Source organism: Lepisma saccharinum, chromosome 1, assembly GCF_977018435.1.
Source record: "Lepisma saccharinum chromosome 1, izLepSacc3.1, whole genome shotgun sequence".
Lineage (NCBI taxonomy): Eukaryota > Metazoa > Arthropoda > Insecta > Zygentoma > Lepismatidae > Lepisma > Lepisma saccharinum.
In genome coordinates this window covers 73,512,627-73,540,624 of record NC_139229.1, presented here as the reverse complement: position 1 = coordinate 73,540,624, position 27,998 = coordinate 73,512,627, and the positions used below count along the sequence as shown (strand labels likewise).

Sequence of the window (27,998 nt, the reverse complement as noted above, 5' to 3'; positions counted from 1 at the left end):
TCGGACCATCGCAAAAAATCGCCACTGGTGTCATTTTACTTGAAGAAATTATTTGCCCGTGAAAATCCCGCGTTACAAAACCGCTTTCGCAACGTTTGACGAAAGTGTCACGCGGGTAAATAACAAGCCGCGTCGAGGGATCAATTGACCAAGCAATCGATAGGCTTCACTTCCGCGATTGATTTTTTTCACTCCCTTTCAGCCAATCGCGTACGGCGTGACACGTGTTTATGTGTTTACACATGACCATGCACGCTCGACGATGTTCACGCAGTCATCTTCCTCGGATCCCTTCGCATAAGTTCGCCCGTTAAAACCAGGGAACGGATTTATTTGTAAAGACATATTTGTCTATGCATGAAGCTGAAATCAGTTATATTTTGTATTATCTTTGCGTATCATGGCATGTAAACTCGAAAAATTCAGTTTTTGTTGACCATATTTTTACATGTATTAAGTTTTGGCTCATATTTTACTTCTTGAATCACCTTTGAATGTCTTTCACTAGTATTGTCACTAACGATCCTGAAAACCCCTTTCTACATTTTGTTATTTATTATATTATTTCCATATTTCAGAACATTTCTCAACATATACTCCATATTCGCGCAATAACCACATGTTCCCGTGTGACCGAAAGATTTGGGTGAATTTCTTGTAAGTAACTGACAAAGTCCGAAGCGACGTCAAAACAAACGAGAGTTTGCGACATTTTTTGTAGCCTTTAATTACAATTTTTCTGTCACCCGAACGATAATATTCTTTTCTTTCTTTCTTCAATTTTGCACCTCCGAACTGTTTGCTTTTGCTATTGTAAAACACTTAAAATTCCTGTTTATTTACAATAGTTGTCAACAATACAGAATGAGGGCTCAAGCATCGGCTCCTGCTTGTTACAAACGTTATTTTGGCAACGTTGGAAGAGAGTACCAAGTCGAGCAGCAGCCCACTGCCCCACCCTCGCTACTATAGTTGCATGCCCGACAGCAGCGTCAGAAGCAACGATTTTGTGGCACAAGCTGTGCATAGTAATAAAAAATACTGACTTAAATATAAGTACATGTGTGAGATACAGGGTGATCCGTTTGAGATGTCAGAAAAGTAAACCGTTATATACAGGAGGTTAATGTAAGTACATATCTCTGAGTAGTTTGTTGTAATGTAAGCAGAAAGTATGTAAGTTTCGAATGAGAAGAGGTTTACATACTTCAGCCGTGTGGTGCAAGACATAGATGATGTCCTCGCAACAACAGCACGCACAGCATGTTATGGTATGTGAAATTTTTTAGTGTTACATGCACACTAGCACCGTTACGTGGCTGAAGTCTGTACACCTCCACTCATTAGAAATTTAATAAAAAACCTTAACACCAATTCCCTCCTTAGGGATGAATTCCTTAAAATCCCTTCGTAAAGAGGGCATACGTCATACATAAGGCCCCCAAATGTCAATCTCACTTCCACGTAGTACACTCTTGAGTGTAGACTAACGAGGCTCTGGCGTCTGGACTCAGTCAGTAAAATCTTCTGTGGCACTTGGGTTGTGTGCTGTCCTCATCCATTCCATCTTATCACTATCTATCCTCACATTCACGATTAGCCAAAAGTGGCTGAAAAGCGAAGTAAATTATATCCAGTTGAATCAATCAAAGCTTCAGCCATAAGAGGAAGACGAACCCAAGTTTTCGAGTTTCTAGGTCCTATGGTTTGAGCTGTAAAACGTAACAGAATAAGAAACTTTAACACCCCTAGGTGTTGGATCATGTTTTCTGCGCCATACAACGCTGCACCACACAAAGAACTTTAGTCTTTGTTAAAAGGTCTACAACGCACACTTCTATTAAAGGCTTATTTTGCTACTTTCTGTTCTCACTTTGCTGCAACACATGCCACATGATAATTCTGAACAAATCCGTAGTGCCATGAGCCTCTCGCTTTAGGCACTTACCTGTTTTCTATCTTATGCAATGTCTTCACTTTTGATGATGTAATGATATGATGCATGATTCCCTCCCCCAAACCATGATTCAGCATACATATTGGAAACTGTGACCTAGAAATACACCTAATTGAAGGTATTATTACATTGCATATTTTGGACAGTAATTCCTTCATTGTTTTGCTTGATTTGTTTAGAAATAGGGCTGTAAGGGGCTTCTAGAAAGGCCCCCAAAAGTCAACCTTGTTTCCATGTAGTTCATCCCGGCAACTGCTTCTTGCAGGCCAATGAGGCTCTGGCGTCTAGACCTACGACCAGTTCAATCCTTAATCTTTTGTAGGACTGTTTTGTCTTCATATGTGCTGAGTGCCCCTTTACAGCTTCAGCTTTTAACATGCATAAGGAATTTGTAATCCTCACAGACAATGTGGATTTTAGTTAAGGCAACGTAATGTGACAGGTGCAAAATAACCCAGGGGTTGAGGCACCCAAATATCTTATTTTGCTCAATCAATCAGTTGTTTAGAAATAGGGTCCTATTCTTGACGGAGGCACATTGCACAGTTTCAAACTGTACTGCTTTCAACTGTAGGTCCTGTTCTAGCCAATCAGAGCATAAAATGGTCGTAAAACAAACTTTGCCATTTGTTTTGTTTAAAAATAGACCAAACTTCAGAGAATTTATATTTTTTTATGCTGTATTTTTGTGTCGAAGAGTATTTTATATCCACACATTGCTCCAAATATTCATCGATACCACCATAAAAAGTGTGCAAGAACTTCAAATTGATACATATTTTACATGAAATTTATCTTGCATCCTCAAAAGAATATATTATCTGAATATAAAAAAATACTACATGTGACTGCATGAGTGGTTATATCATCCATATTCTTATTTGATATATCCTATCACGGTTGATTATACCAAGTCTCATTGTAAAACTACATTCAAATATAAAAATGGCATTTACATAAACAGACAAACAAATTATATATTATATTTTGTGAAGTTTGGGGAATTGCAGGACAGTAGAGGAGAAGATCGAATAATCTTGCTTTTAACGACTGCCACTTAGCAATCCTACACTTCTATTTGAAAATCAACAATATGTTTGGGTCCAGTTTCATATATAATAATATATTGTATGAATGATTGATTGATTGGTTTGGTGTTTTAAGTTCACTTTATGCACAGTAAGGCTAATAGGGACTTCACTTACTTGACTTAATTCCTGTTGTTCCCTGTGGATCATAGCACAGGGCATCAACAAAGCATCTCCACCTGGTCCTACTGATGGCAATTCTCTTCACTGCATTCCATCTCTTTCCTTCCTCCAATGCCTCAGCACGAACAGATCTTCGCCATGTCTGTCTCGTTTCCTTTCTTCCTGCGGATTCCAGTCTAGTGCCTCTCTCTCGACAGCCTCATTTTCTTTCCTATATGTGGGTATATTGATGGACAATGAGGCAAAAAGGAGCCTTATTGAATGGTATCCAGTGTCTGCGGAAATAATTGTGGCACATTTCAAAACCAATAGGGACTGGACCTACAGTTTAAAGTGGGATCACGCCCACCATGTGCCTCCACTAGGTATCGAACCTGGGACAATGCGACGATGCTACCACGGTGCATCGGGGAGACCTATCGTATGAATGAAACAAAATTAAGCATTCCTTATGTTTTGTTTGCTGCTCCACACCAGTCAGTATGATGAGACACACTGTAGAGTGAAGGTGTGCTGAGTGTTATTCGAACCCACCCCACATAACCATGTGGTATACTACAATGCAATTGTGAAGAAAAATCTTCAAACTGCCTATTTGCGTTTTTTACATAAGGTTATTTTCTTTTTTAGTTTTGCAGGTTAGTATCTGCATATCTTTACATTATTATTAGTGTACATGTGTATTTTGTATCAATGCATTTATTTACCCTTGTCCATTGCAGGTAAGGTGTCGTATCACCCCTGTGGACACCTGGACATACCCTTCATTGGACAGGGGAAGTAAACAGTTACCAGCAACACTTGTCAACACCCACTGCCAAGATGGCGGCACTCATCAGACAGATCATTGATGGCTACCATGAAGTTATGGAAAAGAATGGAGGTATTTGCCTATCTTTCAGTTTTATTTAGAATTTACAGTTTACAGGTTCTCTGTACACTAGGGTTACAAAGTTTTGATGATGCCAACGTGGGTACGGGTTGGGTATATATGTTTCAGTATGTTTCATCCTGGCAAATGATTCCTCCAGTTCTGAATTTATCAAGGTAACACAAGTAACGTAAAGTAATGAAGTACTGTTACAATTATTATTGTAATTTCCATAACATGTTACTATCATCACAAGTACCGAAAAAATAACAAGTTACTTTCATTACACTACTCTCCTTAGTTCCTGGGACACATCAGTAACAAGGAAGAATATAACCATGACATTCGAAACTGTTATTTTCTCAGTCAATTAACAGTTATTTATAGTAAACAATATTCAATATCAGTAATGAGAACAAATTTGCTTGTCCTATAAAAATGTCAGTAATATTTGTAAACTTTTTCATTACAAATGTAGATGTCCATTATCCACTTACATATTTCTGCCAATATGGATACTTTTGTACATTTTTTGGCATATAAAATGGTGCAGAACAGGGTTCCCACAAAACCTGGAAATCTCAGGAAATTTGAAAAACATAAAATTCTCAGGGAAAATCATCTAGTCAGTCACTGAATCCCAGTGAAACAAATCTGAAGGGCTATAATATACTCTTGTACTAATTATTACAACTTCAGTAACTTGCTTTACACAAACAATTTTGAAAGATAATTTAATAATAATCTGTGGCGCAACGGCCCATGAGGGGCAGGGCCTACCTACCGACTGCCAACCTCATTGGGAGATCATCCAATCACTTTCAGGGTGACGTGTGGTCAGTATGACGAACGTTCAGCCATTGTTTTAGGTTTCTTACACTACTCATACGTAGCTCTCCACTTTCCTCATGATGGCCACCGGTCCCATACACAGGCCGGAATCTCAGGAGGAAAGTTGTTACGCTTCCCCCAGGAGATTCAAACCTGTGTGCATCCCATAGCTGGAGCCCAAGGCATGGTCACGGTGCGGGACATAGGCTTTAAATGTACATATATTTTGCATCACAGATTAATTGATATTATAAATTTCTATTTGTCAAGAATGTTGTACACACACACACACCCAGTCTTACCATAGATACTGCCACAAGGTTTTGAATGAAATCTTGTCTATACTTGGGTGTCTGTCTCTTCAAGCAAGCCATGTGTGGAAGTGCAGAACACAATTTCTAGTTCAGAGAACTGAGTTTTGAACTGCCTGATGGCCAATCTGGGCTGGAAATAAAGTTGGGCACATTCGTCTTAAGACACTGCTGTGTTGTTTAAGCCTTATGAGCTGATGCAGAATCCTGCTGAAAGCTTCACTCTAGTCCATGAAAGAGAGTATTGCTGAAATCCTTACCATTGTCTCCAGGATTGGCTTCTTGTACACTCGAGCAGATGTTGTTACCCCTTTCATCCAGAAATGGAGCTCAGTGATACCATCATCACTTACCCCTCCCCCACAAGCGTGGCCTCTGTACCCTTGGAGCCTTCGTACTAGCTTCTCATGAACTCTTGGAATACACCCTGTCATTTTGCACGTTGATAGTATTCTCAACAGCAAACATTTTTAATCAGTGGACTGAATTCTTCTGTGCCTATTTTCTGCGTAATGTTCCAGCAGGCACTTTCCTGTTATTGCCCTCTCATGCTTTAACTCAGCTGTGAGAAAGTGAACTACAAGTCGCTCGTAAACTTTCAGTCCTAGATCACTTTGTAACACACGAGACATGGACATTTTAGCAATGTCCAGTTCACAGGCCATCACTGATTGATTCCATACATGATGCACATACAGGCCTGAACTGATTTCACGGTGTTTGGCTGTTCCTGTCTGAGCCTGTCATTTGCTGTTCCAGTGTCAATGAAACACTGGATAGTACTACACACAAACCACTTGTATATTCAAAACTTCTGGAGGAACTTCGAAATTTCACTTCCTGACTTTACTACTTCTCAGGGTGCTACAAGAGCCACATGGTTTTTGTAGTCTCCCAATTCCATCATGGAAGCTAAACACAAACATTTTATCACTTTCGCAGCTCAATTAGCACTGACTTATGTGTTCATTCATTACACAGTGGTTCAGATCCCACTTTAACCTGTAGGTCCAGCCCGATTAGCCTATATGTGCATAAAGTGGACTTAAAACAATAATTCAAATGAATTAATTTTCTCTCTGGGGAAGTTGTTGACTTTGAACAACACATGAGGAGCCACCTTCCAAAGTTAACACAGCATTGTTGCTAAGATTGGGTGGGGATATGATGTGTTGGAAATTTATTTTGTGTACTGTAATACAGTGTGAAAACTCCCACAAAAACCTTAGTCCTTAATTAGCAGAAATATGTTATTTTATTTGTTAACTAGTTTCGTTATTGACTGATAATGATAAACTACTGTACAAAATTTACTAATATGCTTACTGATAATCCATATTCCTGACAGAAAATTGCAAATATTCCTTGAATGTTCGATGAATGGTTCATTCACTTCCTTAATTAACAGTGGCATCTCGTGGCCTCAAATTTGGCCGATGCTTATTTTTTAAAGAATTTAAAATATAATGACAATTCACATGATTACAAAAGAAACAGGTATTGTTGTGAAACATACCTTTCTACGAACGTTGACTCCTGTTCTTCTGCTCAGCAAATTTTGTTATTACTTTTTCGTTGAAGCCCTCTATGTTTGAAATGTATTTTTCTCTATTGTAAGCAAGTGCCAAGGCATTTGGTCTGTCTTGTCCCATTGCATTTCTTAAGCAGGTTTTAATATGCTTCAATGTGCTGAAACATCGTTCAGATTCAGCTGTTGCCACTGGAGTTATTAAAACTATGTTTGTCATTTTTACTGTTTCTGAAAAGGTACATCTAAATAATTTTAAATAAAAAATGAATGCAATCTACTGATAGAGTTTATGTTTTTCAACTCTTCACTACAATAAAGAACACGAAGTTCCCTCTTTAGTTTTCTCTCTTCTATGAAGGGATAATAAATCTGGGAAGATGCCTCTGTTTAAAGATTGTACTCTTTCATTATGTCCTCGTAGAGCAAGTTCATGTCGACCACAGAATTTTAAGCAATCGATAATTCTATTTAATATATGCCTATTTTTCCGGACAAATTCATTGTGTCTTGTAATTGACAGCCTATGTCCTTCATCAATTTGTGTTCGAACATCAACTCTGCCAAACTCACTCAAACATAGCGAATGAAAGCCACCAAAACACTACAGAACAACACGCGAGATCGAACGCGACTGAACTAGCCCCGAATCAGCACTCAAATCCATTGGACTCTACCCCCCTCTCTCTGCTAGCACGTGACCTTCACTATAGCGTAGGTGGGTGTAGGCCACGCTTTCCTTTGCGACGTGCCCTAGAAAACGATAATTGACATCAATGCCGCTAGGAGCGCTGTCATATCCATTGCAACAGACGATGAATTTACGTGGGTAAAAATCGCCTTTTAAAAGACTGTGTGATAGTTATGCGTTATGGTGATTGATAATTATGTCAATACGTCCATTTTTCTTTAGGGGCTAAACCCCACAAGCCCCAAGGGACGAGACGCCACTGTTAATTAATGAACATAACTTGGTGTTTGGAGTAGGTTTTGCCTTTGAAAAGGAGCTGCCTATTTAGACATTTACTTTATAAAACCATGACATGAATTATGTGTTTTTATTTATAAAAGTAATAACAAAATGGCAGAATATTTCACTAAATTACACACTATGTATAAATATATCAGATCAGTATTGTTAGTGATTAAACAGATACGCCATAGGCCATTGTAAAATATATATATATATATAAAATAGTAATGTATTGTGTATTTAGTACCCTGGAAAAAAATTTAGGATTCTGGAAAACTCAGGGGAAAATGCAGTTAAAGTTCATGTGGGAACCCTGAGAAAGTTATCGGAAACACTTTTAGATAGCTGGTTTTCTGGTATCATATTTATCTCGCTGTACTGCCTCTCTGCTACTAAATTAAATTCTTCATGAACACACTTGCCCAAGGGTTTATCCAGAATTTTCCATTTTGGGGAGACAGGATGTAAGTTCAAGGTTAGGGGGGTTTGAGGATTCAGAGCCCCAGTGGCCTGTGTTATAACTAATAACTATTGACCATGGATGTTATTCACTAATGGTAAAATGGTTAATAATTACATTATTATTGAATTTAGACAATTTTCAGTGAATATTTCTGAATACCTCACTGTACATATAGACATGCACAATTACAATATTTTTCATTATGTACATTGAGATTTTTATTTGCAAAATTTTCAAATTATATATAATATAATATATATGTGCATTTTGAATAGTTTTTCGAAAATGTTGCTATTTTACAGATTATTTTGAACATAATGCATACTGTTAGTTATTCTGAAAATATGAATTAAATAAAAGTTATTGAACACCATTCATTATAAGTTATATTTTCAAATTGATTTCGTCAGCTGTTGATGCGATTATTCAATTAATGCAAAATGTTTATTAAAGCAGTGGGAGGGGTTTGGACCCATTAAACTCTCCCCTTATATATACGGCTATGGTTACATGTATAACTTAGAACTGTGAAGCATAAACATTTCAGTGCTAGAACTAAGTATATCCTAAGTTTCAAGTTTTTGCTCATAGAGGCCACTATGTTTGTGCCTAAATATAGTACTAAGCTATCTAAATGTGACTTTTTCTCAAAACCGTCTTGAATGGAGTTACACCATTTGCGCTTTGAACCCCTCGAAGGCAAATTTAGTTCCAAACTTACAATAAATTGGACTTTTGTGAAAAATTTAAGGAGGGGCGAGGGGTGAAAATTTGGATGTGGATAAATCATGTAACAGTTGGGCTGAAAAGTTCGTAGGCTGACTCATAGATGGCGTTACTAGAATTAAATCCATGTGATTTTTACTTAGTACTAACCTTCAAAAGATACGTGTATAAATTTCACAGCTGCCGGATAATTAGTTCGTGAGATATAGCATTGTGAGTGAAGCAGCTTTTGTTATTGTGAAAAAATGGAGAAAAAAGAATTTCGTGTGTTAATAAAGCATTGCTTTTTGGCGAAAAAAAATACTGTTGAAGCCAAGGCTTGGCTTGATAAACATTATTCGGACTCTGCACCAGGAAAATCAACCGTTGAGAAGTGGTTTGCTAAATTTAAACGAGGCGAAATGAGCATCGAAGACGATGCACGCAGTGGACGCCCCAAAGAGGCTGTTACTGACGAAAACATCAAAAAAGTCCACAAAATAATTTTAAATGATCGTAAAGTGAAGTTGATCGAGATAGCTGAGACTTTAAAAATATCAAAGGAACGTGTTGGACATATTATGCATGAATATTTGAACATGCGAAAGCTGTGTACAAAATGGGTGTCGCGCGTGCTCACAATCGACAATGCACCGTGTCACAAATCAATGAAAACGATGGCAAAATTATATGAATTAGACTACGAATTGCTTCCCCATCCACCATATTCTCCAGATCTGGCCCCCAGTGACTTTTTCCTGTTTGCAGACCTTAAAAGAATGCTCGCTGGAAAGAAATTTAGCACTGATGAAGAGGTAATCGCCGAAACTGAGGCCTATTTTGAGGCTAAAGAGAAATCGTACTATAAAAATGGCATCGAAAAATTGTATGACCGCTATAATCGTTGTATCGCCCTCGAAGGCAACTATATTGAATAATAAAATCGAATTTTGTCAAAAAAATATTTTTTACTATGTTAGCCTACGAACTTTTCAGCCCAACTGTTAATTAAGTAACAGTAGTTTTATTACATACAGATGCACAAAGAATGGACCTGCTCTATTCCATGTGTTATTATCATTGTTATTATTACTCTTGAGAGGAAATCTGGGGGTGCAGAGCATAAAACGAGGGGTGCACAAGCACTTTTGTTGGGATTTTGTTGGGCAGGGGCTGCTATTGCATCATTCCAGCATTACATGTGTGACATATACACATAAAATGTAAGGTTCTAGATGTGTGATTGGATTAAATTATTCATAATGAATTTATTTCATAGAATTATGAAGTGCTAACAAATGAAAAAAATTGAGTGTGAGGGCATAACCTGAATGAATTAAAAGTATTAATGAAAGCATGTCACATGTGTGACGCTTTAAAAATGTTTGTATCAGTATCAGAAAGTATCTGTTGGAATTTTTCTACTGATACCAGCCGATACTTTTCCGGCATATTGGGCTTTTACATGGTCCGCAAGAATGCCACACAACACTTTTGCAGAATCTAATTATCCTGGAAATCATGCAAAATTCAAACTTTGTTTGTATTTTGCACCAATTTTGCACAAAAAACTATATTTTGTGATTACATAATATGTATTTTAATATTCTGATGTAATTCTTAAATTTTCTAAAGCAAATTTCTTAGTAAATTGATGAACATAATTGGAGATGAATATTTACACAACAATATTGTTCAATATTTTGAACAAATTTTAACTTTTGCAATTTCCAAGTATCTGTATCTGTGGGAATCTGTAAGAGTATCTGTACCGGTTCAAAGTTGTATCAGCTCAGCCCTCATTTAAACCTTAATGCAATTATAAACAATAATATTTTCCAGATTGATTGTTATTTACATGGAGTAGGAACACTTTTTTCGTGGAATGTCCCTATTCTATTTATTACTAAGGGCCAAAATTTGTTGTGGAGGGCCTCTCCTACCCACTGAAATAATTTAAATAAGAAATATTCAAGTAATGCCAATGAATATGTTAACATGACAATCTATCATTTTGGGTAGATCTAGAAGCACATGCAGATAGAGAGAGATAGATAAACTCTCACTTTAGTGTGCATGACAACAAAAGCAAAGTATTTTGTCAACTCTTTAGCCTACCTGAGGAAATTCTCCATCTACACTAATATATTGAAACAGTTGTAGGTCCAGTAGATCAGTGTTACCTTTAGGCTACTTAAAAGCAAACTTTATTAGGTTTGAGATAACAAATTATCTCGGGCTATCGACCAGGTGAGTTCTGGAAAGGTGTCCGAGCTTTTCAGAGCTAATAACACCACTCTCATCTTCAGGGTAGAAGTGAAGAAGTACTTCTACCTTGAAGATGAGAGACATATTAGCTTACAAGAAAGCTTCAAGACTTACTGTTGTTAATTAACTTCATGTTCAACAGTTTTTTTTTGGTTTTCACACAAAGTCATCGTTGTTCAGTACATTATAGATATTATTGATTATATATGACTTGAAGAAAATGTGTCTGCAAAATTAATGTAGTCTGCAAAATTAATGTAGTTGACTAGAATTAAATTGCTTCTTACACAACTTAAAAACAAACTTTATATTTTTTGAGATAATAAATTATCTCGGGCTATCGACCAGGTGAGTTCTGGAAAGGTGTCCGAGCTTTTCAGAGCTAATAACACCACTCCCATCTTCAGGGTAGAAGTGAAGAAGTACTTCTACCCTGAAGATGAGAGACATATTAGCTTACAAGAAAGCTTCAAGACTTACTGTTGTAAATTAACTTCATGTTCAACAGTTTTTTTTTGGTTTTCACACAAAGTCATCGTTGTTCAGTACATTATAGATATTATTGATTATATATGACTTGAAGAAAATGTGTCTGCAAAATTAATGTAGTCTGCAAAATTAATGTAGTTGACTAGAATTAAATTGCTTCTTACACAACTTAAAAACAAACTTTATATTTTTTGAGATAATAAATTATCTCGGGCTATCGACCAGGTGAGTTCTGGAAAGGTTTCTGAGCTTTCGAGAGCTAACTCCACTCTCATCTTCAGGGTAGAATTGAAGAAGTACTTATATCCTGAAGATGAGAGAGACATTAACTCTGGTCGATAGCCCGAGAGAATCTGTTCATAATTGTCAGCAAGAAAGCTTCAACACTTATTATTGTTTATTAATGTTTTCATGTTCAACTGTGTTTATGTTTTTACGTCAGACAAGAACATTGTTGTTCAGTACATTGTAGATTTTATTGACTACGCATGACTTGAAGAAAATGTTGTCTGCAAAATTAATGAAGCTGACTAAATTCTTAGTTTTGGACTTTTAACCACTGTGTTAATCTTTCAATACCAATGTTTCGGAGGCTGATTCTGCCTCTGTCTTCAGGGTAGTGTGTTAATCTACTAAATCCAGCGACAGAATTCTACATTTTAAAAGTAGCTTAGCTACAGATACTCTTCCAAAAATGTAGCTTTGCTACAGCTTCATTTACCAAAAAGTATCTCGCTACGCTGCTACTGTTCACTACTCGCTACTTCTGTGCTACTTATGCATAACAAAGTTAGAACCCTAGGGCCCTAGTGCATCAGTTGTACTTACTGGAAAATAAATTGTTATTTATTATCATGATTCCCATCATTCAATAATGTTGATAACAGTGCTACTTCGTGTACTTATTTTCAATATAGTGTTTGAGAATAACATACCTATGTAAGTGGCATATCAGTTCAAATTTGATTTCTCAGTATTGCAATTAGGGTGTTGCAAAAATTAATGATTACAACTATACACAAATAAAATTTGGTAGGATTATTTGTGTTTATATATCAACATATTTTTCTTGAGAATAAAGGACATTTTTTAATAGACTGATATGAAGGCAGTATTTTGAACTATATCTCACTGACTCTTTCAAGGATGATTATTGTCATGAACATGATCTGAGTAATACATTTTGTCTTTATGAACCTGCTGCAAAAGTAAGCATTAATGTCTTTTTTTTTTTTTTATGCTGTTGCCATATTTAAAATTCACTTCAAAATGCTGAGAAGAAATAATTCGCTACAACTACAAGAATTTTGTAGCTTTGCTACAGATACAGTTACAATTTTCAAAATGTAGCACATATACAGCTACAAATTTTGTAGCTTGCTACAGTAGCGATGCTCCAAGTAGCACACTACTTCTGACCACTGACTAAATCTACTAATATACTAAATATGATTAACACTACCCTGAAGACAGAGGCAGAATCAGCCTCCGAAACATTGGTATTGAAAGATTAACACAGTGGTTAAAAGTCCAAAACTAAGAATGAATGAATCACCACTAAATTGCTGATTATTTCATATTTTCATTAATGAAGTTTTGAACCATTACATTAACCTTCAACTGCTGTAGCAGACTTCACTTTTCCTACTTCATCAGTCTTGATGACTAAATAGAATTATGACTGGGTTTTTAATTGAAAACTGTATATTTGTAGTTAATTATCTGAAGTTGTGAATGTATTTACAAAGCTGTGATATTTACATTCAGATTTCTTCTTCCAGATCCAAGAGTGAGAGGCTGGTTTCTCATGAACAGTCCATTCCCCACATTAGGAGCATGTTTTTTTTATGTGTATTTGGTAAAAGTGCTAGGACCTCGGTATATGGAAAACAGGAAACCATTGGAACTAAGGAATGTGTTAATAGTGTATAATTTCTTGCAAGTACTATTTAGTGCATGGCTTTTCTATGAGGTAAGTTAATGAATTTTTAAAACATATTAAACAGCATGTATGACAAATTGTTACTTTTTTTTAAAGAAAACATTTTGTGTGATTTTTATTTTTTCCTGATTTAACGATAGTATTGTAAGTTACTTTTTACTCTTGCCATAATATTCCGTTGATGTCCACCATTTATAAGGTTGAACAGGTTGCAGAAACGGCTGTGGTGAAATATTTCATAATTGCATGTAATTTCTTGGAAAATGAACCATTTAATTCTTTCTTCTGCACGAGCAGAAGACACCCAAAACATGACACAAATATTTAGTATTGAAAGAATATATAAAGAGAATGGAGTTTTTGCTGTTCTGGTGTAGTTTTGCTTCTAAATTTAAGAAGAGAAATTGGCACTGGTTATTCATCATTTTTGCAACTTAATGGATTTAAAAAAAAAGTTTTAGTGTCCACTTCTCATATGGGTAAGGGGCGGGAGAAACTTACATAGAATTTATTCAATTTTCAAAATGTTGTAATACAACACACATGTGTCACTAGGCTGCACAGTGGTAAAGACATACACATGTTTTGTCATTGGGAAACAAAACTAATTTATAGTGAATTATTTTTTTTAATTCTCACATGTCTGTGGCTGTATAGAAAGTTTACAAGTACAGCTCTCTCACATGTTATATTGGATATACATATGAACAATGAACAAGAGCGACTGTCAATTACAGTTTTACAGTTATCATTATTTTGAATTAGGTGTGTACTGGATATAATGTATTGAAGACTGCACCTATATTCATCATATTTTACTTCCTTTTCTTTTGTTTGACATCCCTTTTTTATTATTTTTCAAGATAAACTGCCCCATTAGCGTTGATGTTCATTACCACACCTCCCAACAGGTACACCTTTGGGATCGCATCCTGTCTTGCAGGGCAGTGTTCAGAAAAGTAGTTTAAATCAATAATCACACTTGCATCTCTGTTGATTTTATTAATTACATCTATTGCAGAAATGTATATGATTTTTATGTACAAACATTGAATTGTTTTCGTATGCTATTGTGTGTGTTTGTGTCAACTCAGATCTTTATACTTTTATTTTTCTGAAATGGAAGTCTGGTGGCGTAAGAGACATTAAAGAAAATGATTGATTTTGATTCTGTACACAAATCGTGCTAGTGACATTAAGAAAGTTTCATAGTACAAATTATGCAATATGAAGGTTATAATAATGCCTTTTATTAGTTATGATTTCATTGTTGTCTATTGCCGACTGAGGAATGGAATATTTTCGAACCTGAATAATTCTAATGGACATCATCATCCTTCACTGTTTTCTGCCTCTGGCTGGGTCGGCATAGAAGTCAAGCCTTTCTATTTCCACAACTCCTCTCCTTCTACAGTCTTCCAATCTTGTCCCCTTCTCCTAACACTCTCCACTATCTGCTCTTTCCATCAACATCTTGGTCTCCCCTTTGGCCTTATTCCCACTCCTTGTTCCACTGTATGCTCTTACTGGCAGTCTTTGTGCACCCATCCTCTTCATATGTCCAAACCATATCATCTGTGCCTGATGCTGATGGACAAATCCATAAAAAATATATAGTTGGGAAGAGAATACTAATAGAAACTAATTTTGACTTACCTTACATGCACAGGTAGCAAAATTTGAAAGCATTGGCATTGTTTTGAATTTATTACAAATCCTTCTGCCCTTACTTATCGAACTTTTAATGCTTGCAAGTATGAAAAAAACAGAAATTGAAATAACCCAAGTAGTGACATGAAATTGAGTTATGTACATTTAATATGCTCATTTCCTGCTTGTAAGTGGTATTTCAACCATATGTGTGCAGGAAATTAATTGCTTTCACTTGTATCTCCTTGACGACATTGCCCCCTCTCTTGGTTTGTTTACTTCACAAGCAGCCAAAGTTAATCAATATGACAGAAGCATCTGAGTTGACATTTAGTTTATATTGTTCTAGAATATAAAAATGTGTTTTTATAAGTTATAACATTTTTTTTAGGATATTTCCAGAATATTTTGTAAACCTTTTCAGAGAAGTGTGGTATATAGTTACTTATATTTGAAGCACTTTCTAATTTATATAACTTCAAACTTGTAAATTTCACAGTGCACTATATTTCTAACAGATTTTTCTATGCAGTAATTTAGAAGTGTTTGCACTCATATCAACCCAGTATTAATGCACTGCAGTTGAGTTTTTTCTCCTTCAAACAATAAGCATACTTTTTACCTCTCTGTCACTCTTTTCATGGCCTTTACACTAGGACCCTAAAAACCCTCACGGGTGAGTCCAAAGTGTTTGATTTTCTCGTAATTCATGACTTGCATGTTTATTTTATTTCAACCTTTGATGTTAATTCAAATGGGAGATGTGGTCTAAGATATATATTGTTGCATTGTTTGTTTTTCCTTATAACGCACGGTAAACCTGTTGTCATTACATGTTACCACGGTACCCTTCCTGCACCCCTGGAATCACCATTGTCTTACCTCTACACTTTTGGGAACAATAGCAAAATGAGACTGGCATAAAATATGATGTTTCTCGTAATATCTGTAGTGTGTGCTAATGCTCAGCCTCGTTTGCGTGGTTTTCACATTGCAAATAATGAAAAAAAAAATACTGTATGCTTCTGTTTACATTAGAACTCAGTGAAAATGCAACAAGAAAACTTTAATTGTAGAATAAAAACTGCAGACTCAACCAGTCTCAAACATAGACCTCTGACATACTGTACCACATCGCACTACCATGGAACTACTGAGTCAGATCTCTGATCTGTCTGCATCTCTTTCTTTTTTTTTCTGCTTCCATATGGATTTGTCTCAAACCGGCCCTGTTTCTTTCCACAGCATTTCATTTGCTACATATTATATATATTTTATACATTTATCAAAAATTAATTAACACAATATATATATATATATTCCTAATTCCTGTCGTGGGCCTCCTCAATGATGATGTAACCTTGTAATCAAAGGATCCTGGCTTCGATACCTGGTGGAGGCACATTGTGGTTTGGATCCCACTTTAAACTAGGTCCGGTCTCAATTAGCCTATTTATGCATAAAGTGAACTTGAAACAAAAACTCAATCAATGATTACCTGACGTTTCCCCTCTACTCCGAGACTATTATGAATATGATAATTTAGATGCCACTAATAATAGTAATTAAACTGTTTGTAGTAATCATGTGGGAATATCGAAATTATGTTAGGTGTTTACCTTGTGTTTATCAATTTGCCATGTAACATGTTATCCTCAGAAATAGATTGAATGTTTATTTATAAACCTCCTTCAGTTTTAGCCATATACTTATTCATTGTCAAGCCAATAAAACTTTATTGTCTTTGAATTTTACTTAATCAGCACAGGACGATAGTATTGTAATTCAAAAAAGGAACTTTTTGAAGTAGAAAAAACATTCTTGCACATGAGAGCAATTCTGAGCATAATTTTTGGGTGTGTATTAACACTTGAAATTCCATTATAATACACAATGTATGCCAGTTTCAAATATATATATCAGATGTAAAAAGTTTCAGAATGATAAACACACACAAGAGACCCAAATTCAGAAATAAAACGATATTCATTTATCATTTATTTAGAAGCTTGTAACAATTAACAGCATCATTTCATACAAAAAGAATGCTACACGATCCCACTCTTTGGTAATATTTAGAGTTGGTGAAGCACTCTTTAAGAACCAAGAAAGGCGTGTTTTAGGATTCCTTCCCCCACTATTGAATATTTTAGATTTCAATTAATCTAGAAATATATTTCCAATTTTTATGCTGTTTCGAAATTCATGAAATTTTGAAGCCTCTGTTTCCTTAGATTCATTTATAAGATTTGAAGTTAAGTCAAATATTTGAATTTGAACATTTTCTATCGTAAGTATAAAAAGGTAAAGTGTTTCCCTGTGCAAAGCACCACGCCATGAAGGCGTATAGGGGGTGTGGGGGTAACGCCCCACACTTTCTTGATCCGGTCGTGAGTGGGGGTGATGTGATCAGCATCACGCCCCTGACCGCCTTTACCCCCCAGGGTTTCCCCCAGGTACCCATGTTATTCGACGCTGGGTGGGCGCCGGGGCCGCTTCCACCGTTAGAAAAGTTCCCGGATTTGAACCAGCCGGGGATCGAACCCGGGACCTTGAGCATGGTAGTCAGACGCGTTACCGACTGAGCCACCGCGGCCACCCAGTATAAGTAAGTATAGAAACCGTTAAATACGAAACCTGGATCATCAAAGTGTGTTATGCTTCTCAAGAAATACTAATTTACGAACTTGACATAGGGAATTGCAAAACACGATTATACATTGTGAATTTTGTTCTTTAGTTCAAGTATTGCTGGTATTTGACAATTTACCGTGTAGCGAGAATGGGCAAGCTGAATGTTTCTGAACCATCAACTGTAAGGAAGAACTTGTGTATTTATTAAGTGGGATTACACAACACTCAAGTTATTTGTCAGTGTTCTTGTAAGCTGGAAATTTCTATAGTTTTGAATTTGGCTATATACATACATACATACATACATATATACATACATACATACATACATATATATATATATATATATATAGTGAAAAAAATATTAGGTCTTCAGTCAAGTGTTCTTGGTTTACCAACTAGGTTAAGTCTTGTGTTAGCATCCAACATTTTGAATGTATACATTGCTCTCATCAATAGGGGATGTTGATTGGAGACCAAGTGAAAATATGCATGGATGAGGAGGTGAAGTTTAGATTCTGTCCTGTGAGGATGGACCTGGAGTTTCATTGCCAGATTGGACCTATCACAGGACAGAATCTAAGCTTTGCCTTCTCATCCATGCATGTCCCATTTCACTGCATAATCATCACAGATGTTATGCAATTATTTTTTTTTTAAAGTGGGGAGCAACCATTATGTGAAGCCATTTTTTATTATTATTCTGTCAGTATTACATGTACTAAACTGTCTTTGGTGCAAGATTAGGGTGCACTCAATACTCCTGACTTGAATATACATTAAATTTGTATGTAGTCAAAATTGATGAACATCATTTCTTTGTGACAGTTGAGCGAACATTTTTCAGTTTAGAAATAAAGACGTTAACACATTAGTTGTTTTTTGTTCATGCATTGTAGTCTAAATATTACCCTTGAGAATATTCACTACAGTGTTGTGAAAATTTAATCATCTTGTATGAAGATTCTGTGCTGTTATAATTGGTTTCATTATCTGATGTGACGATTATGCAATGAAATCTTATAAACCAATTTTTGGACTGAATAAACAGGGTGTGACGATTATGCAATGAAATACGATATTAACCTTTCACACGGTGTTATCCTCTGTGATGGAGTTGTTAGCACAGCATGATATGATGTCAGGTATCCCAGGTTCGAACCCCAGCCTGTGGATGGGTGTTCTTCGTGGTTTCCCTTTATTGCTTTCATCATATCATCTCTCATCCTCATCTTCGTGATTAGCCATAAGTGACAAAAAAGCGAAGTAAAATAAAGCAAGTCAATCAATCAAACTTTCACCTGGTCATCAATCAACATTTCCCAAGCACAAAGTATGCACTTCAAAAGTTGGAAGAATGTCGACTTCTGGCTGGTAATCCGAAAACACATGTTTCAGTCATGTCTCCAGAAAAGCTACAATACGTACTTCTTCAGTCTTGATGCTGACATGTATAATGTTCCAATTCTACCATTGTTTTTTCTTGATCTTCATTCTTCTATCTGTCATATTTTGCCAAACTGTATGAGTATTTTCCATACACAGTGCCTACAGGGAGGATGGCTGTATCACTACAGCTTCAGATGTCAACCAGTTGATTACACAAACAATTCCATTGCAATTCGGGTGAGTCAGAGCCGTCTGCCAGCAAACACATTCATGAAATTCATCAACTTGTTAAGTCTCAAACCTTCAAAGTATAATTTATACATGTACTATGAAAACCGCATCGACTTTCCTAGCAGAGAATGACTACTACTTTCGATATATTATGGAAAATGCAAGATCTGTCCGAAATAGCAACTAAGGAGCACAAAGAAATTCAGTACTCTCGTTACACGGAGCATCAAAGGTGTTAGACTGATGGAACATTCCACTGTGTTCATAGTGTGAAATCCTACTTGCTTGTACTAATCTGATGGAGATTGACAAGAAATGAAGTGCCCTTGTATGTAGTTATATCTGTGTGTGCATGTGTGTACCCATGTGTACAACTGAAAGTATGCTATCATCATTTTAGTAACAGTTGGGTTTAATATGTGTGAGAAATTGGAAAAATAGATGGAGTAGTGTAGCATTCGAATGATACTAACATATCCATATAGCAATATTAATGTTCAGAACAAAGAAATAAGTATCTTGTTGGGCACATGTAAATAACATCTGTTGAATGCAGTCATAAAAAAATTCCTGCTTCATTCATTTACACTCTTTGTTGGTCACTTGTACTGATTTTACCTATATATTTAAATGAATTTTGTGAAATTCTAGGTTTCTTTATTCAAGATTTTCTTGCTATCATCTACATATGTAAGGTTCTAAGAATTCAGCTACATTGCCAGATTTATTTTAAAATTGGAATTCCTCTTCTTTCTTTACTATTGCATAAAGACTTGTAAAATTTATTATCTTTGTATTTGCCCATGTAGCTTAATGGTCTAATTTTACAGAAACCATTTGCATTGAAGTCCATATATGGTGAAGGACTAACTCTTGCAGAGTTGTCGACAACTCTTGTATCCTGTATCAGGAAAGTTGAATCCATCACCATATTTTTGTTTTCGGCCCTTTTCTTATTCTTTCATCATTAAGATTACTTTTGTGTTTTGAATGTGGTTTCATACACAGCATATTAAAAAATACATTTTGCCCTGGTCACATATAGTTACATTATTCTTCATGCATTTTTATTTTCCGATTTAATTTCTTAAGATCATCTACATTGCCAGTATAAAATATTGACGAATGCTCTTCCATTTCTTGTATGCTCTTGTGTGCAAACTGTAAAGTTTCTTATTAGAGAAATACTTAACTAAAGATGCATTTCTTGTAGTGGGTGTGAACAAAGAATTAATCTAAATAACTTTCTTTAATTAACAAAGATAACTGATAATGGTGGCAGGAAATTGTTAGCTTGCTTATTAACAGTTTCTTCCATTAATATATTTTTTTTATAAATCCTATTTCATTTATAAACACTCGTTATAAATTGTTATTAGTGTTACATTTAATCCATGCAATATTTAATTTAAAACAATGTTAAATCAAATAATGATTTGATGCTCTATACGTATAGTAAAAAAAAAAACTACAAAAAATGAACAACTCAGAAAGCATGACATTAATTTTGCATTACGAAACATATTTTGCCTATTACTTTGGCTTACACATACTGAATGAAGTCATGGAAGTGTATTTTCAGTTTATCACAATTTTTAAATATTCTTGTGAACTGGAAGTTGAAGTGTTCTTAAAAACAGCAACTACTACATTGTGTAGATATATGATGCTATATGAATAGTGTCCAAACCGATAAAACATATTCCTGTTAAAAATGGTAACTGTGGCCCTTTGACCATTACTATCATAAATGTTCGTTTGGGTCTTCTGAGATCATTTTCAGTTGAAGTCATTTACAAGAGTTAATTTGTCATTGATATTTGTGGTTAAATATAAATGCATGTTCACCATTTTGAACCAAAAATTAGATCACATGTTGAAGTATATTTATAAACCCACATGTCTTATATATAATATTTTTCAAATTTTCTTCTGGACCAATTTGTTCCTTGTTCATATAAATTCTTGTCTATGTTGTCAAAAGTTGTCAAAAGTGGGGTTCATACATTGGACTGTGGGGAAATTTTGCTCGAGAAAAATTGGCTGTTCATTTTTAAATGGAAGTTTCTTGTGTTGGAAATTGTCCCATTTCACAGTTCAGTCTTCTCCCGTTCCTGACTTTGAATTTAGATTCTTTGTTGAAAGCCATTTTATATAACTAAGGAAATATTATATTTCTGTTCAATGGTTAGTGAAGGGTTGCACTAAAAACAAAAGAACATATCAATATACTTGTCACCAATTATCAAGTGCTATTATCATATGGTATGAAATAAGATAATATTTTTTAAGAAATTGTTGATAGAATTGTACTTAACAATCATTTTAATTTGAGACTCTGGAAAGTTCAGGACAAAAAATTGTAACATGGGCACATGAACATTGCAGTAGAAATCGCATTCTTGAAGATAGTTTACAATTTGCAAAAGAATAATTTATATTATATTGTGAGCTGAGGTTATTGATGATCCAATGGAAAATAGTTAATTCTAATTCATTCTTTTATAGTGCAGAATTAGGTGTTTATTTTCATCACGACAATTCATCGAACTCATTCTTCATTAGTGTTAAATTAGCATGTTGATGCAAATGATCAGTAATTCAGTAATTAGTAGTTATGTGGTCATGCATGGCATGAAGTAATAAATTTTAATGTGGCACAAGTGTCTTGTCAGGACTTTTACTAGAAATGTGCTATGCTGTCCAGCATAAGAGACCAAGACAGTAGTACATTAAGTGGATTTTAATGGCAAGTAATTTAAAGGTGTCGTTTTTTCGGTGTTAAAAGATTTGCATATAGCTATATGTGTAGGTTTTTCTGCTTCTGTTTGCATGTGTTCTTTCGTAAATAACGGTAGATCAGTGCATCATAGCTGTTCAGAATTAAAAGTTTGATGTTGCATTGTCAATGTTGATTGTATTTTATTGTCACTGGTGTACTTATATCTTTGACATGTTCATTTCTCGGCAGGGCAAGCAATATTTGGTACTTTGAATAAGTTACTTTTCCCCTTACAAGTTACTTCTTTATTTTGTTGTTCACGTAGTAGTTTGTTTCTTCTGTTTTTAGACCAAGACTATAATGATTATCTTTGAGCAGATTATTTTCTTTCTTGATCAACAGTGGTGATGTATAGAATTTTAACAAGAGTGTAACATAGTGTGTATCCTTGAAATAATGTAGCAATCGGTGTTATAATCAATTCTTGTCTATCAGAACACACAGTCAGTATTATGTATCCAGCCTGATTCCTACTCTACAATGTTAAGTCTTGGCTGGACCTTTGACAGATGGCAGTGAAGTCATTTTCGAAATTTCCTCTGCTTTTGAAAATCTGTTGTGATATTCCAATATAAAATAATAATAATATATATATATATATATATATATATATATATATTCTTAGAATTCCTTCTAGAGCATTCATTCATGTGAATCTTCACGTGGTTTACTTTCGCTGTCATCTAGGTGTTCACAATAGACTGTATAAACCTATTAAACTATTGTAAATATCTAGATAGATAAAAATTCTCGTGAATGCTCTAGAAGGGGTTATAAGTAGATGTAAATTTTCAAATTTTGGACTATTGTAGCAGTTTTTCGAAATAGGAGTAAATTTCAAAAACAGCATCGCTGGCATCGACCAGAGATCCAGCTGAACCTTAAAAATTGAAAGTAGAAATGAAAGTTTTGCAACACGTATTGAAGTTGACGTAAGCCACAGAAATTCTTGCAACCAAAACTGTACTGGTGGTGGTTGCCATGGCATTCGAAGAGAGAATTTATCAAATGTATCCTTTAAATTGCTGGTGTGAGATATGGTTGTTGGCATGCTGCCTGGGTGTTGGACTCTTGCCCCAGAGAAATTTTGAAATGAGTGAATATAAGGGATGATGAAAGTAGGAACTGCTGGGAAGTCTTTTCTTAATGTGTCTTATCAACTGGTCGATTGATGAATGCTGCTGTTGACAGTCAGGTCAATGTTACATGGTAGCTCTCCTTGCAACTATATGCCTTGTCAGTATTCTGTAGCAAATGGTACTAAAGATATACTAAAACATCCACTTAGTAATCTTCAGGAAATAACAGACTGCATATTTTGTATTTTTCAAAGTCCTCTCTGGAAATGTTGACATTTTCGGTGCTGTCATGTTGTTTTTCTTTGTCCAACCTTTTTTCGATATTAGTCCTTTTTTTAATTGAGTATTTCTAACAGATGACAAAAAAGCACTTCCTTAATATGACAGAATATGAGAGAAATTGCTTACTATATAATAATGACCCATGGCACGACAGCCCATAAGGGCCAGGTCCTAGCTACCAACTGCCAGCGTTACTCCCACTCAGCAGAAGTAGGCCATCATCGAACTAGTTAGCACTGACAGGGCCAGCCTAAAATGAGTGAGGGGGCTACAGATTTCGGAGTCAAATTCTCGGGGGCTAACAAATATCGGCTAAAATGTAATTACGTAATACTTTATTACGGTATAATTTTACCAGTGACATAGGCCTACTTTACAGTCAAATCCAAAGATAAATCGCCGAGATGTTATGTTTGTTCTACAGGCATGAATCTTTTATGTCAATTAAAATGCAACAATTGTATTGTTTTCTTTTCCTAAGCCATTATCGAGAGGAATAGTATCACATACTTACTATTCATATGAACAGTAAACAAAATACACCATAAAAAATACACTCATTATCAACTCACTAGATATATGTATAAATACTAAACGTAACACACTTTATAAGTAAAGAATGTGAGTACTTTTTATTCAAATTAGAAAATAGCCACAGCAAGAAACTACGATAAGGTACGACTGTTTTTATGAGCAGCTACAACCTTGTTTAAATCCAAAGATTTTGGAAGCTCTTTCTCAAAGGACAAAATAGATATAGCATTCAACCTCTCTACCATTTCGATTACGAAGGCAACACTTCATTTGCCGTAAGCAGCCGTTGCTGGGTGTGTGCAAATTTCAATAACACAAAGCTTATAAAGTTCGTAAAAGGCAATTTTAAATATTTCAACCATTGCAAGCAGCTGCTGAAGGGTCTTGATTTTGAGTTCCTTTCTGACTCAGTGTGCCATAACTCTAAACTGTCCAAATCACAACAGTAGGGAGCAGCTCATCAGAAAAGCGACACTAACTTAATAAAGTAGGCATCCAATAAACAAACCACCCTTGAATAGAAAGTATGTTAATGATGCCATTTTCTCTGCCATGATGAAATATCTTACTTTTTCTTGTTGAACGACTGACATTCAGAACTTATGGCTAAAAATGGGGAGGATGCCGAAATGCCGTCCACGTAGGAGCTGCCACTCACAAGGAACAAGAATACTTTTACTACAAATTCACTTCCACTAGGAGACAAATATATTGACATAAACACAATGAATATGGCTGCAACGCTTGCACTGGGCATTCTTATTACTGAAAATAACTACTGAAGATTTTAATTTTATTTCAGAATATATTGTGCATAAATACTGCACAGAATTGGATCAATAGTTTTAGATGTGCTTCAAAGATTGATTCTTCTGCGCAGAATCAAGTTTGTCCACTATGGTGGTACTGCAGAAATTATTTCCTAACCTCCACAAATTATAATTAATTAACATGTGGGACTAGGTCTGCGAGCAAGAAAATTACCCAAACCTGCTGATATTCACACCGTATTTCAATGATTACTTGATTTAATTTGTTTATTAAACTAAAACTTAAGGTCTAATATATGCACAGAGGCTAATAGGAATGAGAGCTATGGCTTCTAGTGGAATTGAATTGAATTGTTTTTTGAAGTCCACTTTATGCACAGATAGGTTAATCAGGAATGAACCTACAGTTTAAAGTGGGATCCGAACCACTGTGCAATGTGCCTGCACCAGGTATCGAACTCGGGACCCCTTGATTACAAGTCGACAACGTTGGCATTGCACCATAGGGGAAGCCCTTCTAGTGGAATCTGAATGACTTAATGAAATGTTTCCTCCACCGGGATCAAACGTGAGACCCCTTGATATCAAGGCAGCAATTCTATCGCTAGACTATGGGGGCTGGGAGGCCAATTTTTTAATATTTCCAATGTTTTAACATTTACGAATTAGGTAGTTTGTATTGTACTTTCTCATTCTTTAACTTCGTATTTTTCCCTCTCGAATATTTGCAGTGATAAGGATAGGAAGGAGGCTTGTGTTGCTGCAGCCATAAACCTTCGGGTTTAAGAATGCTGGAGAATTAGTTACTTAAGAATAGATATAACAATGAAACCAATGAGAGAAAATCTCTAATTCTCATGCAATTGTCGGTACTCCAATGAGGAACTAACAAACAGAAAGGAAACATAATGCTTCTTTATATTTTGAACGTCATCCTACTTATAAAAATTCATTTGTCACACCTGTTAGACCTATACCGAAAGATAGTGATACGATTTACAGAGGCTGCCAACAACAATCAAGGAACAATCTCACAGCCACTGAATACATCCATCTTCCAGGCAGGCAGATTATTTCGTAGCAAGTTTGGTGACTCCTGATTGGCAAATCACTTAGTATTGAATAATCAGTGGCCCATTGATTTGAGAACACATCGTAATAAAGTAATTGCGATCTAACCAAACTAGAAATTGTACTTCAACAACTTCCTATCCCAATGGAAGTTTCATAATGGAAAATGTACATTTTACTTTCTAAGTTTTTAGTTGAAATGCATCTACCGTACTACAAAAATCTAGGGGGCTATCAGGGGGGCTGAGGCCTGGTTTGGGGGGCTTCAGCCCCCTAGCCCCCCTGTAGCACCATCCCTGCCAGTTAGGGAGTGACATGTGGTCAGCAGGACAAAAAACTCCCAGTTGTAGGTTTCGATGATCAGATTACGCTACTCATTCGTAGATACCTAATTGCCTCATGATGGTGAGTGGCTACCAGCCCCATTCACTGGCTGAAATCTCGGGATAAAAGTTGTTAAAGCTTCCCCCCAGGAGACTCGAACCAGCACACATCCTGTAGCTTGAGCCCAAAGCGTGACACCATAGACTGCTTGGTCACAGTGTAGGACAGTTACTTAATATATGGAAGAAATTATTAAGTGCTTACATTTTGCAAAATTGGGAATTTAGTGTTAGATGAAAAAATGAAAAAAGGTATGGGTTGTTCCTACATGTAATGTATGCACATGACTGCATTGCATTATTTCTGAGCTGTTGTAAATTACAAGAGTTTAGCAGTTAGGTTCTGAATTAATATTGGAATGTTCACTGTTGAACTACATGCAGTGATACAATGCATCGTGCCAGAGAATAGTATTTGTAAATAGAAAGAGTGGTTAGGCATATATTGGTGAATTTGAAAAATAATATAGTCTGCTCAGATGAGTAAGATATAAACTACTAGTAATGCAAAAGCATAGTGAACAAAATGACTCGTGGATTAATGTTTCGATAACATAATTATCAATCATATTAGTTGTCACTTGGAAACAAAAGGAGCTTTTTGCACTGGATACACATCTAGACATTTTACACCTGTAGAAGAATATAAGTAGTATGTTTATTTAATATAGTTAATTTTTAAGTATTTCCATAAATTATACACATTGACACCACATAAGCAACATTATGTATACCCAGTGACAGTCATGCTATTACCCAGATTTGCATAAGTGTGCAAACCTGTGGTATATCACAGGTTTGAAGAGTAATAGACATTGTGTCATTTCTAGCAACTGAGAATTCTGCAGTAGTTAGTGTTAGTACTAAACATTTTTAAATACCAATATGTAAAGATTTCTGCACATATCAAGTCTTGTACAGTTTTAATATTTACATATTTTACTTCATTACGTATATAAAATGGATGTTCAACCAGAAACAGCCTTCATTTCAACAAATTACCATAAATTTCCACGGTTCTTATTTACAGTAATGGAAATCTGGATATTTAAAAATTTTATAGAATGGTGGTGGGGAACTGTAATGACTATATGAATCTGGTAACCATGCAGGTGAACAGATAAGTACAAGGGCATATTTTGAGACTCATATTTTTCAGTAAGAACAGATATGTGACCATGTACTAATCTGATGAAAATGTCATGGATTCCAGAACACACATAATATATTACGTGTGTACCGCACTTGTATATTATGCTCTTTGGTCAATTCCAATTGTTTAGACACAGCACCTTGAAACATTTACTCCTCTTGCCTATCCTTTCCATCATTGTGTGTGTGTGTGTGTGTACTATTGTTGTTGGTGTGTACTATTTGTAAATGTTCTCTGTTAGTAAACATGCAAAAGTAAATAACCTCTGTTTCCAGTATGGGATGGGTGGATGGTTCCTAGGATATAGATTCACTTGTCAACCTGTTGACTATTCGCTAGGTGAGACCGCATTGCGGGTGAGTGGCTGATGGCTTGTGGTAGTTATACTGGCCAAACAGCAGCTTCGACCTCAACCGCAGTACTTCTCTGCATGCAAAGATCTTCAGGCATGGCAAGAAAAATAACTTTTTTTTTTTTTTGCATGGAAGCAC

At 35.6% G+C, this 27,998-nt stretch overlaps 1 protein-coding gene across 4 annotated transcripts in view; it reads left to right on the top strand.

Annotated features, from left to right (window-relative positions):
• The window catches only part of LOC145996471 (very long chain fatty acid elongase AAEL008004-like), a 95,829-nt gene that overhangs the window by 46,149 nt on the left and 21,682 nt on the right, over window positions 1-27,998 (top strand). For 3 of the 4 annotated variants that reach the window (XM_083132970.1, XM_083132962.1, XM_083132978.1), the window contains exons 3-4: window positions 3,891-4,051; window positions 13,389-13,579. In XM_083132970.1, the coding sequence (XP_082989096.1) occupies window positions 3,991-4,051; window positions 13,389-13,579 (252 nt within the window). In that variant the 5' untranslated portion in view covers window positions 3,891-3,990. Of the gene's footprint in view, window positions 1-3,890; window positions 4,052-13,388; window positions 13,580-19,378; window positions 19,460-27,998 lie in introns of all 4 variants that reach the window. The other variant, XM_083132986.1, reaches the window with a different exon arrangement.